General features: G+C 42.4%; 1 protein-coding gene across 2 annotated transcripts in view; it reads right to left on the bottom strand.

Annotated features, from left to right (window-relative positions):
* LOC142587368 (AP-5 complex subunit mu-1-like) overlaps window positions 1-16,577 on the bottom strand; it is a 243,682-nt gene that overhangs the window by 212,853 nt on the left and 14,252 nt on the right. For both annotated transcript variants that reach the window (XM_075698316.1, XM_075698315.1), the window contains exon 3: window positions 13,676-13,777. In XM_075698316.1, coding sequence (XP_075554431.1) covers window positions 13,676-13,777 — 102 coding nt within the window. The remainder of the gene's footprint in view (window positions 1-13,675; window positions 13,778-16,577) is intronic.

Raw genomic sequence — 16,577 nt, 5'->3', positions numbered from 1 at the left:
GCGCGGTAGGCAATGTAATCGTCAGCAATCGTTGCTGCAGCGGGGACGCGACCTGGACCGGTATAATGTAGAACCATTCCAATCTGTTTTTATTCCAAATCGGCCATTAGCCCTTTGCGATAGGTCGAAATGACTCAGGCTCTGCCCACACAGGTGTGACGCCCACCCATAAGGGCTGAACCCGAACCACTCTGACCTATCAGGCAGGGCTAATGGCAGAGTTGGAATAAAAAGAGATTGGAATAGTCTTACGTTATAGAGTTCCAGTTCACGCTGGATGGGCAACCCTTCTGTCTGGTTAACCAGGTATTGCACAACTTCCTCCAGAACACTTATGCTATCCATTTTGATCATGGATGAGCCCCCACTTGTCAGAGAGGAATTGTACACATGACGCCTCCGGCAACACCCTTTATTCTCTACCCTCGGCTGCACCATTGCCACGTGTTGGTGATGTCTCTGAGCCCAGTAGCGCCATCTCTTGGCATTGCAGTTGCCGTCTCCACCACACAGTCCTTAGAGCGTGATTCCAAAGAATGTATGCACTGTTCACTTCACTTTGCTGATTGCTTGAAGCCTCCGCCTTACGGGGGTACGAGCTCCTGGCCCTGCACTGTCGCAGGGATCAGTACAGATTTTTGCTAATAGACGCAGACACAAAAAATTCCGGCCAACTAGAGGTTAACAGTTTTGTTGTAATACACACATTCACTTGGCACAGTCCTCCAACTAAGCAATGCACGACTCCACCACGTCAACAATATTGGAAACACATATGCTTTTCTTAGCTACACAGATTTTTGTCCTTTGGCTCTATGATGTTGAATCCTGATTGGAGCAGGGTTCATCGCATAATAAGGCTAATAGAGGGAGCCTTCTTGAAGGAATTACAGCATGCAACCACCTCACGATTAAACACCCATCTGCCTTTATAGCAGTCATAGCTACAGAACTCTGCAGATGACGGGTACAGGAACTTTAGGAGGCCTTGTAAATTGCTTGCAAAGGTGACCATATTCGTGCCTTGTTGTTCAATTTATAAATTATGAAATGCCTGTTATGGCTGCAATGACAAAAAAAAAGCCAGGCTAGCATGCAGTTTATAGCAAGACCGTGGCTTTATAAGGTTGTGCACTTCAAGCTTGCCCGACAATAGAACATAAACAGTCACGTCAACCACGTGTGTCTGCTAAGGGCACGACAGTTGCTCTCTTTGGCAATTCAATTTCGGTTTTCCGAGTGAAATTTGCGAGAATTCTCCGCTCTGCACAAATCAAATACAACAGTTGCTTGCGTGTCTCTAATCAGTCATGAATATTCCTTGAATGCGTTACCTTAGGATCAACTGTCTGACTCTTTCATTAAAAGGTCAACTGCAACAGCATTTCGCATGGGCTAAATTGACAATTGCAGCGAAGAAGGATGCTATAGTAGCCCGCTTTCTCCAGCACTTTGGGCTGACTATCAGAGCAGGGCACGGACTCTCAGCACGAGCGGCGTTCCCAAAGCAAAGCACTGGAGAGGATGGTCCACTGTAGGTTCCTCCTCTTTGCTACACTATAAATGCATAGCCTATACTATCCAAGTTTTCCTTGTAATTACCGCCCTATTTCTCTCACCAGTAGCTGTTGCAAAATACTAGAACATGTAATCTACAGTAACTTGGTTAACTTTCTGGAATCAAACTCATTTTTTAGCGCGGCTCAACACGGCTTTCGCAAAACATATTCATGTGAAATGCAACTTATATGTTTTACTCACACGTTGCACCAAACCTTAGATCGATCATCTCATGCTGTTTGCTTATTCTTAGACTTTTCAAAAGCGTTTGACAAGGTCTCACATAGATTACTGCTTCATAAACTAAATCAACTAAATTTAGACACTAGTTTGTTAAAATGGATTGAATTTTTTCTTACACATCGTTCACAGTTCGTTGTCGCGAATCAGTACTGCTCTGCTTTTAGCCACGTTTCTTCAGGTGTTCCGCAGGGATCGGTTCTTGCACCGCTTTTGTTTCTTATCTATATCAATAACTTGGTGCCTCTCTTAAAATCTAACGTTCTTTTATTTGCTGACAACTGTGCTATTTTTTGCGAAATAAGAACTGTTAATGACACTACCCACTTACAGTCCGATCTAGATGCTGTTGCTACCTGGTCCAAAACGTGGTTAATGGAACTTAACACTAGTAAATGTAAAATAATGCATATTTCCCGCTTTAAGACCTCCATATCTCCTTTTTACCTTAACAATGTTCAATTAGAATCAGTCACCTCGTACAAATAATTTGGCAATCACATTACCACTAACTTAACCTGGAACCTTCACATTGAACATATAATTAGCAACGCAAACCGCATGTTAGGTTACCTACATCGTAACTTCCTTAGAGCGCCATTGTCACTTAAACTATTGCTGTATAAAACACTAATACATTCCAAGCTGGATTATGCATGCTCAATATGAGATCCAAGTCAGGACAAACTTGTAACGGCACTGGAACTTGTTCAAAATAACTCCGTTAGGTTTATTCTGTGTAACTACAATAGAACCGCTAGTATTACTGCCATGAAGTCTATTCTTGCTCTCCCATCCCTGTCTGCGTGCCGCCAAATTTCCCAACTAACTCTTTTTCATAAGTTGTATTATCATCCTGTTCTACGTGACCAATTTATCTCTAGGCCCCATTACCGATCCCATCACATTGACCACAGTAAAACTTCATTTGGGCCTAGTTGGTACATAATTCTGAACTTAACGTTACAGCGCAAACACCTAAGACGAACCACAATAAGAAAGACACGACACACACTAGCACTGACCATCAACTTCTTTTTTTTCCTTCGTCGTCAATGCATATATATACCTAGGCCACAAAACCGCGCAGGCGCAGAGGATACATTACTGACATCTGCCAACTTATCGCATACGCAAACGTAGGAATTCAAATATGTGGGAACATGCGCAAAAAGTAAACAAAAATGTAGATAGAGGAGCGCACCTTGTTGCGCATATAATCTCTTGCAGCAATTGTGAGGCGCAACTTGATCGGGCATTAATTCTTGGCAAAAGCAAGAATAAGCATGTGCGGCTTGCCTTAAAGGCCTACCTCATTAAAAGACAAGGCATTAATTGCATCAGTGATACATCTTTGTCCCTGCACCCATCAGAATTTGAATTCCTAAGTTTGCGTATGCGATAAGTTGGCAAATGTCAGTAATGTATCCTCTGCGCCTGCACGGTTGTGTGGCCTAGGTATATATATGCATCGACGACGAAGGAAAAAAAGAAGTTGATAGTCAGCGCCAGTGTGTGTCGTGTCTTTCTTTTTGTGGTTCGTCTTAGGTGTTTGCGCTGTAATGTTAAGCATCGACCACAGCCACAAAGTTGGAATTGACATTTGCAACACTAAGCATTTCTTTCACTTCTTTTTGCCCGGGACTAGTCGCGATTGGAATCACCTTCCTCCTGATGCTGTACCTATCAGTAATAACCAACACTTGCGAAATTTTCTAGCTAACAATCTATAAACAGGGTCTTTGTAATGTCGGTTTTTCATGTTATTGTGCTAATATTTTGGGTTTTTTTCTTCGAATGATATAGCCAACATTGTATTATGAGCGAATATTGTATTTTTCGTTTACGTTTTGCTTGTATATTAACACTACTCCCCTCTGTAATGCCTTTGGCCCTAAGAGTATAATAAATAAATAAATAAAAGTCATCTTGGCAAAGCTGCAGGGCTGGTAACTATCAAATTTTGTTATTAGCAGCCTTTAAATAGCACCTAAGCAGATGATGCGAGCACCTGGCGGTGAGCAGCAGTGACACGGATATGCTGAAAGTCCCAGAACCACACATGACTGCCGATCTCTCAGTTGCACCTAGGCACCCAAGCACATCAATCGCTCAACATTTGCTGGTTGGTGGATGTCTCTCTCGGCATGTTTTCTCATTGTTACACATGTGATTTGAGCTGTTCCAAGAATGCCGGAAGTGGCTGTAGGGTGCTCAAACACATACTCGAACATGAGTGATGGCTGTGCACTACACAATGCCGTGCAGAGGAAAGCAGAACACATCTTTCCTGCCATAGCTTTCAGGGCACAAGCATGCAATGCATCGCAGCAGGCAAGTGTGATGTGGACCAGCCAAAGCACAACGCAAAGCATGTAAACCGCACTTCACAAAGCTGCACAGGCTATACTCCGCAGGCATGGTCATTTACCCATGCAAGATCTGCTTGCCAAACACTTTCTCAGGATGACTACAAGTATATACTCAGAAACTGCATTGTTCATTCATGGATACCATGCATTTGACAGATCATATCGCCAAAAATGTAAACAAATGCATTCATACTGCCTTCATAGCAGTCATTCATCAAAGGGCGCATTTGCGCTGCTGATTTTCATTTTTTGTTGGCAGTAAAATGTGAAGCATTACACAAATCGATGCAGTACAAGATACCAACACGTGCCAAGCTGGTAAGGCCTGAATGTGCCAAGACGTGCCTTGTCGTTTTGCTATTGCCTAGTGTTTTAATATCAGCCGCGATGAGGCACGAAAACTAAAGGTAAGTGCCGCCAGAGCAAAACAGGCAAAATGTGAAGCAGGCTCTTTGTTCCAAGCCTCAGCTACTTCCCATCCTTTACTACAGGTGGCAGTAGTTGCCTGCTCGGAGTAAGGTAGTTAAACTCCCTTAGCTTGGTCACCTCCGTGTGCCCCACGTCTCCGAGCAGCCTGCAGAATGCACCAAGGCTCTGCTCATTTATTTATTTATTTATTTATTTATTTATTTATTTATTTCAAGTACCTGCAGCGCCCGAAGGCATTATTGCAGGGGGGAATGTACAGTGTACATAAGCTCAACAAAATACAGAACTGGTCAAGCAAAAAATAACACAACAATATAAAAATTCACGCCACTAAATGCTCAGCAGAAATGCTCTGAACGATGCTTCAGTGTGACAATCAGCAATTTCCCGCGGTAGCTGATTCCACTGTGATATTGTGTGTGGAAAAAATGAACGCTTGAAGACGTTTGTTCTACAAATGAGTTCTCTTATTTTTAAATAGTGGTCACTTCTGTGAGATAAGAAATGAGGAGGTAAAAGGTAAGTTTCTCTATCTATTTTAACCAGGCCGAAATAAATTTTAAAAAGCATTTCCAACCTCATGTTTTTTCTGCGTGTGCTTAATAATTCCCAGCCCAAGCTATCCTTAAGTGCTGTAATACTAGAAGTAAAGTCATAGTTATTGCAGACAAAACGGGCTGCGCGGTTTTGTACATGCTCGAGCATATTAGACAGAGTTGTGGTTTGCGGGTCCCAGGCCATACAGGCATACTCTAATATGGGTCTTACGTTCGAAAAATAAAGTAGTTCTTTAATTTTGGGAGGAGCTAGCCGGAAGTTGCGTCTAACAAAATTTAGCATTTTACAGGCTTTCGCTGTAACATATTCAGCGTGCTTAGTCCAAGTTAAATTCGATGAGAAATAAACGCCAAGATACTTATACTGAGTTACTCGCAATAGCTGGACATTGTCTACTGTATAATGAAATAGATGCGGATTTTGTTTACGTGTAAAGGACACGTACTGACACTTACTGGGGTTTAAAGACATTTGCCACCTAACACACCAGCGAGTTATACAGTCCAAATCGCGTTGCAAACACTCGTGGTCAGTGGCAGACCTAATGCAGTGATAAATCACACAATCATCCGCATACAGACGCACTTTGCATGACACAACCTGTGCAATGTCATTGATGTAGGCCAAAAACAACAATGGCCCTAAAACAGATCCCTGGGGAACTCCCGATGTAACATCAACATAATCAGATTGTGAGCCATTAACTACAACACGTTGCATGCGTTCTTGTAGATAACATTTAATCCAATCAAGCAATGAAGGAGAGATACCGAGGGATGATAGCTTATACAACAGTAAAACATGGGGAACAGAATCAAATGCCTTTTTAAAATCTAGGAATATACAGTCAGTCTGTATACCGAGATCGAATGAATGAAAAAGATCGTGGCTGAATTCTAGGAGCTGGGTCGAACAAGAACGACCAGACCTAAAACCATGCTGATATTTGCTAAAAAAATTGTTGTTTTCTAGATGTTTTATTAGGGAGCTGTATACGATGTGCTCCAGTGTTTTACTACACACACTAGTTAGAGAAATTGGCCTGTAGTTGGAGACAATATTTTTTGGGCCACTTTTATGGATTGGTACCACGTTTGCAACTTTCCACTCCTTAGGTAAACAAGAAGTACTTAACGATTTCTCAAAAACAATAACCAGATAGTGGGTGATTGTCTCAGAACAAGTCTTTAACACATAAGAAGGTATACCATCAGGACCACTCGCAGAAGAGACATTTATATTGCCAAGTAACTTAAGTATACCACCATGTGTCACGACCAGTTCCGGCATAGGTTCAAACACATTGTCGGGAATAGGCGGTAATTCATTCTGGCAGGGAGTTGTGAAAGATGATTGGAAATAAAGATTGAAGCAAGAAGCTTTATCGACATCATTAGTAAGAAGTACACTACCGTTTTTTAAGTTCGGGATGCCAACTGATTCTTTGCTAATCGTTTTTAAACACTTCCACATTTCTTTCGGGTTATTTTGTAACTTTGGGCCCAATGCTAAAAAGTATTCTTCCTTAGCATTCTTCCATTGAATGTAGACAAGCAGATACAGGAAACCGGCTTGACTCGGAGAAGAATTTTTCTCACTTAAAGAACAGCACGGACGCATGATGGTGTGAGCAAAACTCAAAAAGCAGCTAGCTATATACTAGCTCTATGGCTAGCAGCCGTGCGTGACATGTTTGCCGATATACGGGACTGGTACAAGCAAGTGAAGCAAACAACATGGAGGACCGGTTCTCTACAATCTAAATCATAAGTCACTTTCAGTGAGCAGAAATGGCAGCACATTTTTGCAGTTTCGGTATGAAAAACATCAAAATGAAATATAACATGTATAGGAAATTAATAAGGCAACCTTACAACACTTCCTTGAAGGAAAGATACTCTACGTATTCGCAAACTCTTAAAAGAACACTTTATGAAGCAAAGAAAACTTATTTTAGCAATTGCATTGAACAGAACGGGAAGGATTCGAAGAACCAGTTTCTAGGGCGAGACGTAAAACAACATCCTTCAGAAAAAATAATATACAATGACGTTGTGTACATTACATCCGAAAGTATCTGTAATGCTTTCAGTGCCTATTTTTCGTCTCACATTAACTCAACTGGTAAGGATTTTGATGCAACATACATTTCGCGTACAAATGCTTCTTTTTACCTTTACCCTACAGATGAGCTTGAGGTGGCTTCAGTTATTTCTAATTTGCTAAATACAGCCTCTGGAATTGACAATGTTTTGGCACATGTCATTAAACTTGTAACTGACATTGTGTCACCAGCTCTCACACATATCGTCAATGCTATATTTGTTGCGGGTGTGTTTCCAGAATGGATGAAAATTGCCAAGGTGATACCACTGTACAGGTGAAAGGACAAGCATAGAATAGAAAACTGCCATCCAATTTCAGTGCCACCATTCTTCAGCAAAATACCCAAAAAAATATTTGCGAGGCGCCTTAATGACTACTTGCACAAGCACAGCATTCTTTCTCGGCACCAATTTGGTTTTAGTAATGGCCTCTTCACACAAACTACAGTATCAACATTTACAGACTTAATTAGAAAATCAATAGACAGTGGTTACCTAGTTGCGGGATTGTTCATAGATTTTGTGAAAGCTTTCGATTCTCTCAATCATGTTATATTCAGCAATAAATTGCTTCTTTATGGGTTTGATGGAATACCTTTGACGTTAATTCACAGTTACTTTGAAAATCGGCAACAAATTATTCAACTAGGTGATTTTCAATCCAACAGCACCCTTATTAACCTTGGCGTTCCCCAGGGATCCATAGTTGGACCTTTATTTTTTCTTACTCTATATAAATGACTTCCCTTCGTAGCTTATGTGTGCTACCCCTGTACTTTATGCAGACGATACTAACCTTATTATAGCTGATCATGAGGAATGCAACCTAATAAGCTTAACTCTGAATTACAAATTTTGGACTCGTCGTGTACATTGAATGCCTTTCACCTTAACCTAACAAAGACAGTTTTTATCTTATGTCACTCTGAAAAAATGAAAACGACTATTCATTCAGATGTCGTTTACAATAACCATCCCATAAAACAATCTACGGAGACAAAATTTCTTGGTGTTATTATCAATAACCATTTAAAATTCCACCTTCATGTGCGTTCTGTTCAGCATATGCAAGCTCATGGCTTGCATGTGCTGTCGTAATGTCAAAACTATTTCTCTCCCCACATACTTATCAATCTTTACCATGCATTTGTTCACTCTCACATTAGTTACTGCTTAGTGATCTGGAGTTGCACGTACAAAACTCATCTGTCACCGGTGTTTACACTTCAACAAAGAGCTTGTTGCATTATAGCACGCCACAATATGCATATTAAGAGTGAAGATTTATTTAAAACCCTGAACATCCTCAACATTTACGATTTGACAGCCTTCATGCATCAAATTGTTAATGAAAAACTAGCCTTGACAACAGTCTCGCTCCATCTCTCACTTCGCAATGTTGGGAACGCATCTCGCTGTCATTTTTTTATTGCCTAAGGTAAATACTAATTACGGCTGCTCTACACTACAGTTTACAGGCGCCTCAGTTTGAAATAAGTTTGATAGTGACCTAACCACTCTAAGAACATTGCATACATTTCTTAAACAATTAAAACACTCACTTAAATGCGTAACACTGCGCATGCTTGCACATGTCCTCGCTTTTCTTTTTCTTTCTTTTCTTTTCTTGTGCCGATGTTTTCGATGACTTAAAAAAGGAAAATTGTTAGAAAAATGTACCTAATTTTTGAAATTTTCCCTACTACTGTATTTTCTTCTCTTACCTATTTCAGCTAATTCAGTTTCATGTGATCTTACAGTATTAAAAAAATACAGCTGCCACAGAAGTTTTTTTTCTTATTAACAATCGGTAGGGACCCTTTAACAAATTTGTTGGGTCCCTAAAGTGTGTACTTTGCAATTATACACCTTAATTATGTTAAATAAACTTTCAACTTTTCATTTTAATGAGCATTTTGTAACGCATCCACTCATATCTCAAGCGTAAAATTTTGCACAGGTGTGTCGCCCGAATTGTCACATTGGCACATCACGTCTAAATTATTTGAAATTGGGATTCTTGTTTGGTTGAAAACTTTGTTGCACATGGTCTTTAAGGTTAATTATTTTCATAATTACTTGTCTAATTATTACCTTGGGTCAATCACACTTTTCTTTCACTGGCAATTTTTTGATTAGGCAAAAGTTTTGCGGGGCAGCCAACCTGTGAGAATTTGCAACTCCAATTTACTTGCTCATTTTCCATGACTCCCCATAGTAAAACAAGAAATTCCCTGACAATCCAGAAGGCATGCCGGCAGCATGACAAGCCCAATGCTGAATCAAAGTGTTTTCTTTGTAATACAGGTTGCAAGCGGCTTGATCGGGAGCCATCTTCAACTGTGGAAATGTAGTGTGGCAGTGACATGCGTGAAAATGCCAAGCACATCTACGCTGTATGCGGCAGAGTCTGGGCAAAGCTTTACTGGGGATGTCCCCCTATCTGCAGCACCAGAAAAAATTAGTTCAAGCATTGATGATATACAGAGAACTCCAAGCAACATACAAGAGAGAAAGGAGGGAATTCCATGCCAGATACCTGAACTTCGTGCATTGACAAAGCAGTTTAAAGAAATTGAAGCAACTGTATGTGGAACTGATAGGAAGCTGACATCACTCGTCGATAGTGTACCAAAGAAAATGAATGAAATGGAGGCATCAAATCTGGGCTCGACAAGAGATTAGATTCACCGCTCAATGAAGTTGCTGAAATAGAAAACAGAGGATGTAGAAATAATTTTATTATTTATGGATTATAAGAATGTTAGAGTGAAACTACTGCGCAGATAGAAAAGTGAGTGAAAAAAGAGGTAATCGAGTGAAAGTTGGGCATACTGTTTAGACTCGTATAAGGGCCAAATTTTGGTGAGGCGTGGCCCTCACATGGGACTGAACCTCTTCATAAAAATGGTGCCAGCACAGTCTTGACTTGTCCATGCCCCAGATGCACCACTGCATCAGAGGCCACCGCACAGCTCTCGCCATTCAGTAGTGGCATGCAGAACTACACAGCGTGCAAGAATTCACCAATGTGTGAGCACGGCATTGGGGCACCGAATTCCGTTCAAATTCTTTCTTCAAAATTTTGGGCTGCTAAGTTGGGGGTGCAGCCCTTACATGAGTCTATATGGTAACTGCAACTGGTATTGAACGGTTACATAGATTAAGTTGTAAAACCGAACACAAAACAAGACCTGTAATTGCAAAATTTCTGGACTACCATGAAAAAGATTTGGTGCTGAAAATGTCCCATAAGTTAAAAGGCACTCAACTGTCCTTCTCCGAAGATTTTTCTAGACACATACAGGAATGGGGGGAAAATGGGAAAAAAGCTGTGAGAAAACTCAGTTGATGAGAGACAACGAGGGTCTAAGGTAAAACTTATGTTTGAAAAGCTGAGCACTGATGAAGTGCTTTTTAGGTGGAATGACACCAACAGGTGTCAGTATAAGCTTAACAGAAACGGTACCTGACAACGCACATATGAATGGCCCTCGCTGAAAATACTGACATGTGTAGTTATTTATCTTTTCTATGGAGACTGCATTTCACCCGCAAACTTAAGGTTATCGCTCAGTGCAAGACACACCTGCATGATTTGGACCTTACTCAAATGTTATCATTGATTCTATCTGTTGTGTATGTTCTCGCCAAACTTTGTGTAACCAGATTGTATACACGAAACAAATTGTGTAGCGATTTCTGGAAGGCACGCAGGCACCAGTGATTACGCTGGACTGTTCGATGAGTCATGTATAAAAGCCAACATGCTTGACTTGAAGCCTCAGATTTTTAATTATCACTGACTGTGTTCGCCGCTACTGTTGTTCTGTGAATGTCACTTGCTTTTAGGGACACAAGTTCGCCCAATAACAAGTTTCATCATTCATACTTTTGCTACTGTGTTCTTGATAGTCACTACCACGTGACAATACTCAACATAAATTGCAGAAGTACAATGAATAAGGTGATCAACTTCGAGGCTCTTTTGTTTCCTTGTAATCCAGACATTTGCAGCTTGACAGAAACCTGGTTGAACCCCACAATTTATGACAAAGAATTTGTCCCGAATGGATATAGCGGAAACAGAAAACATTGCAAAGGCAAAGGTGGAAGAGTATGCTTAATTCTCAAGGACTCTACCCACATAATCAACATGCCGGATGCACCTAATATTGAATGTGCCTTTTGTAAGGCCAGCGATTAAGAGACTTAGATAAGCTAATTGGTTGCTGGCTTGATGGAACATGGTTATAACGGCACATTTTGAGGATGGGACACAGAGAGAATGCACAGAGGACAGTCACCAATCCTATCATGCCGAGGCCTATCATGGCAAAGTACGGTATATTATCAGAGCCATGTATACACCCTTGGTTCTTAGCGTACTAGAAGGCCTAACTACCTGCACACATATGTGAAGCCTGGTGATTGTGTTGTCCTGGTAAACTATTTTAATCTGCCAAATTGGACTGGTCTACTCTATCACTCAAAAATCCTAACAATAAATCTGGAGAAGCTATGTTAGATATCGCATTTTCTTTTGATTTACTGCCAATTGTAACAATGTTACCAGAATACAATATACCGCTAAGTCAGTTCTCGACTTATTTTTCCTTAGTAGAAAATTACTGCTAACATACCTAGCTGCACCAGCCTGCACAGCGTGGCATGTCGCAGCAAAAGTGTGAAGCGGAGGCACTGGTTTTTTGTGTGCTGTGCAGAGGCACAGCTAGGCATGGCCTCTGAGATTGCGATCTCGGAGGGTGTGCCTGCATGCCTAGCTTCGCTAGCTCCATGCCAAAGCGAGAGAAAAGAAAAGCTGCTGCTTGGTGCGTGACCACCACGGTGTGTGTGGCTGCAGCAAAGCTGTGAGAATGACCAGCGTTGCTCGAATAATTTCGCACTGCTCCACTGAATGAATGCCAAAAGAGGCAGAAAGTGGTGTGCTCAGTGTGTAATGGTCAGTATCTTTTGGTTTTGGAGACGGACCTAGTTCGTTATATCAATTGTGAGGACAATTTTGCTTTGCTAAAACAAAGTTTCAAATACATGGATCTCTATGGGAACTTCAAGGGGAATTGTATTTACTTGATTACATTCATTATTTCGTTTATCCCGTTTTGTTATAATGAGGTGCGAGTGTAAATATAAGATGTTTCTTGCTAACACAAGCGCGTCATGAATACATGTGCATATGACGAATACCGGATATAGTGAAAGTATTCTTGTGTCAGATGAAACTTCATTTTAATGAGGTTCGAATTATAATATCCTGTTCAAATTGTAAGAGCTGTAATTTAGTCATACAGCATAGCTAGGTTAACATTGCACTTCAGTGTCCCTGACACTAATTTGAAACACAAGTACTTAAAAACTAAACTATTCCACTTCAGGAGAACTTAATAGGCAACATTGCATTGCTTTGCAAGTCGACTGAGTGATTTCCACTGAAAACAGCAAAAAATGCCGCACTCTTTTAAAACTTTTACAAGCACTGACATGTATCTCAGAAGTTGTAGGAATTGTTCCACAAGTTTATCACAAACAAAGGAATTAAGCTTAGGAAGTACTTTGGTTGATAAATGCAGGACATCTCGGCCTCAAAATGTCAGACCATCAACATCACTGCGATACCTTGAAACAGCAAGATCTGCTGACACCACGTAGCAGTAAGGCTAGGTAGGTATGATGACGTACATAATATTTGGGCAGAACTCTTATAACAATCCCAGTAAGCAAGCAGCCAAGACGTGTCATCTCCAAAGGTACCTTATTCTTTTTGGACATCCTTCTGGAGGCACTGCCTTGAAGTGGCACACCCCCATGGGTGTGTGCCACAGAGCGGCACACGCCGATGGGAATGGCCCATTTTCATACCGCAGTTCCCTTGGGATCGGGCCATACTTTTGGTTAGACAGGCAGACAGTCAGAAAGAAAAGTGATCTGACGATGCCAAAATATCATTCACAATAAAAAAAAAAAAAGAGTGCCACACACATTTTTTTGTGGCTGCAGTTGCATGAATGTGGCAACTGCAATGATTGCAAAAACAGAGCGAGCTGGTGTAGCTTAACACGTCAACCTCCTGGGTACCAAAAAACCAAGACAGGTACATAGAAGCAAGTATTGTTATAAAGGCAAGCAAGTGAATTATCCAAGGTACTTTCCCAGTATTCTTTTTAGGGTCTAGAGGGTGTTTGAGAAAATGGCAACTTTGCACTCTGCTTGTAAACTCCACCTGCCATGCACAACTGTAAAATTTGGCTGACATGTTCACAGCAGCATATACCATCCGTTGATTATGTTCTTGCGCCAAGCCCGCAGGGTGGTTCAGGACCCCTTTATACGTCAGCCCATTTGTGCCATGGGCACTTGAGACACAGTGGAGTGGGACAAAGCTTTGCCAACCTTCTGAACAAAGACGAAAGGCCACAGTGTCCCCTGGGTGGTGGAGAGCTCCAGTGCAGGCAGCTGAAGGGGCTGGTCCACATGTTCCCGCCATGACCGTAACTGGTGGAGAAACCCAGAAGGATTATGCTGCACACAGTCGGTTGCACATAAAATACACAAATAAAGTATTGGACGACATGAGCAGGTACCCTCAACTGGCGTTTTTATTGAAGGGACATTAATTTATTTAGGTATTAAAAGAGACATTTTTTATACAACTCCTAAGGTGCCACCTGCTAGAAACCAATGCCACAACAAACAAGATAGTATCTATACAACGTAACATATGCCAGCTGGCCTTTCCTATCTGTCATTGTGCTACACAGATACACAAATTGTTTTTCTATCAACAAAACAGATGGCTGACTTTTACAATCATCTCCTATCTTTTAATGTGTAACCAATATTCTGCTCATGTGTTTCAGTGTCCAGAGCCTCTTGAGATGTTCCTGCTCAATGAACTTTGCGTTCCCAAATCGTTGTTTTAAGATGTCAAGTCCATCATAGTACGATAAAACGGTGGCTTGAATTCCAGTGACCGCTTGAGCAGTGACTCCGTCAAGAAGGGAAATAAGGTAGTGGAACCAATCCACATTAGATAAAGTGGGCTTCTCATGCACAGAGTGTCACAACATGTTTCAAAACGGCTGCCATCAAGTAAAAGTTCCATCAAATCACAAAAGGTCTAGCTAGGGCAATCGTGCCCCAAACTCGCATCGAGGTAGCGCTGCTTCCCTTTCAGAGGTCGCTGGTCAGTCCCCATCAGCTGCTGCAGGTGGTTGCGTCATTGAAGATTGAGTGGAAACCTTGAGCCTGTCCATATAGTGCTCAAGCAGGGCCAAAGCGCTAGTTGCAGTGCTTTCATATTCCATGACGGAATCATAGTCTTCCGCCGCCTGCTCGTCCGTCATGAAGGTTTCCAGCTCGACGTTCAGTGCAGATAATTCTGTTTTCACCGCCTGCAATTGGCTATTGAGGATATGAAGCATCGATAGCGCAAACTGTTCAGATTGGATGAGTTCGTTCACCTAATTCACAATACTTATAAATTGGGACTACCAAGACGTCTGTTTGTTCTTGGCATGCCACATGACGATTTCGGTGTAGAAAGACTTCCCAAATCAGAAGCAACAGCTTGTGGGAATGAAGGCTGGCTTTCCAAGTCTTCGGCACCAAAATAAAATGTGGTAAAAGTCCTTCTGCAGCATTTATTAGCCACGATGCCGTCCAAACATGGCGTACATCCCAAACAGTCCTTCTCTAAACAGCATCTTCAGCATGCTGGGACATGGCAAGAATGGAGGTGGGCGAATTGCAGCATTCATATCGAACGAAGGAGGCAGGAGACAGGAGACGCAGTGAGGCTAAAAGATGATGGCTCAGTAGCGTTGAACCAGGTGTCAGGGATGAGAGCTTTGGAGGGGCATGGCCCAAATTAAAGGTGGAAGGCAGAAGCAATGAGGATGTAATCACAGTTGACAGTAGTGCTGTGCATCCTCACTTACATTTGGCCACGATGGAAGCGAATTGTCCTCGTCACCAGTTGTTGAGTCGTGAATGGCGACAAAACATGTTGTGCAGGTGCAACGCTAGTAGCGTCTGGGCAGGATCCAGCATCTGTGGCAGCAGAGTAGCTCACCGGTAAATCTTGTGGGCACTATGGCAGCAGTCGACGATGTGTAGCCGGTACGGAAGGGCTAATCCTCATCGCCAGTTGACGAGTCAGCGTGGCTGCCATGAATGCCCCACCGGACATGAGAGGAACGCAGGGGCATGCTGGACGGCGGCCTGAAGAAAGTACCGTATTTACACGATTGTAAGTTGACCACATTTCTTAAATTTGAAAATCTGAAGTGGGGGGGTCGACTTACAATCGAAACCAAAACATGGAACCGCCAAAAAAGCGAGACCAATGGGAGCTACAACATAGTTAGAATTTTATGTCTGCTCTATGGCCCTACCCGCAGCTTTTCGCTATCCCATGTGTTTGCTCACTTTTCGGAAGGGTTTTTCAACATTTTTGAGAGTTTTACAGTGCACACAACACTCATGAGGAGGTGTCGATAGTTGATGGAAGCCGCTGTTCCATCCGCGGCGGCACCCTCAGAATGGCGGCGCTTGCGGGGTTACTTCACAGAAGAGCAGACACCGCTCGCAGGTTTCTCTTCGCCTGTTGCACTTAGCTTTCTCTATAGTTTGACGAAAGACATTGGTTTGACGCGTTCCACTTGACTGCCGGCTACATGCTACCTCTATGCTTCCTGAGTCGTCATGAGTGCTCCAGACCCACTAATCATTCGGCGCTCGTTCACAGCAGCATTCAAGAGGGCTGCCATCTTTTACGCCGAAGAAACAAATCATTGCGCAGCGGGCCGCAAGTTCAATGTTTCTGAACAGGTGGTGCGAGAGTGGCGACTGCAGCGAAGCGAAATTTTCACCTGTGACGGCAAGTGAGAAATTTCGCACATGCCGAAGTCTGCACGCTTTCCGGAGCTGTAGGCTAAGCTTGCAGCGTACGTCACTGAAATGCGCAATTGGTCCCTGCCAGTGAAGTACGACTTGGTCATGAAACAAGCCCGGATCTTCGCCTTTTAAGGACCTCCTCTGCCGTGAGTATGAGTGGCTGGCAGCAGAAGACCACGAAATTACGCCAACCGGACCTGTCAAAAGAGCCTCTCTGACGGCTGCATGTGGTTGGGTGCATTCGGCTTGGGCTGCTGTTCCACAAGATGTCGTGGTGCGGTCGTTTGCCAAATGTGAAATTTCGCGAGACGACAACGCGCTGTGGGACCGTAGCAATGATGATGATGGCAGCACTAGTGAAGATGAGTATCCAGTGGCCATGTCAGCTACTAATAAA

This window comes from Dermacentor variabilis, chromosome 7 (genome assembly GCF_050947875.1).
Source record: "Dermacentor variabilis isolate Ectoservices chromosome 7, ASM5094787v1, whole genome shotgun sequence".
NCBI lineage: Eukaryota > Metazoa > Arthropoda > Arachnida > Ixodida > Ixodidae > Dermacentor > Dermacentor variabilis.
The sequence above is the reverse complement of the archived record's forward strand: the minus strand, read 5'-3'. Positions and strand labels throughout refer to the sequence as shown.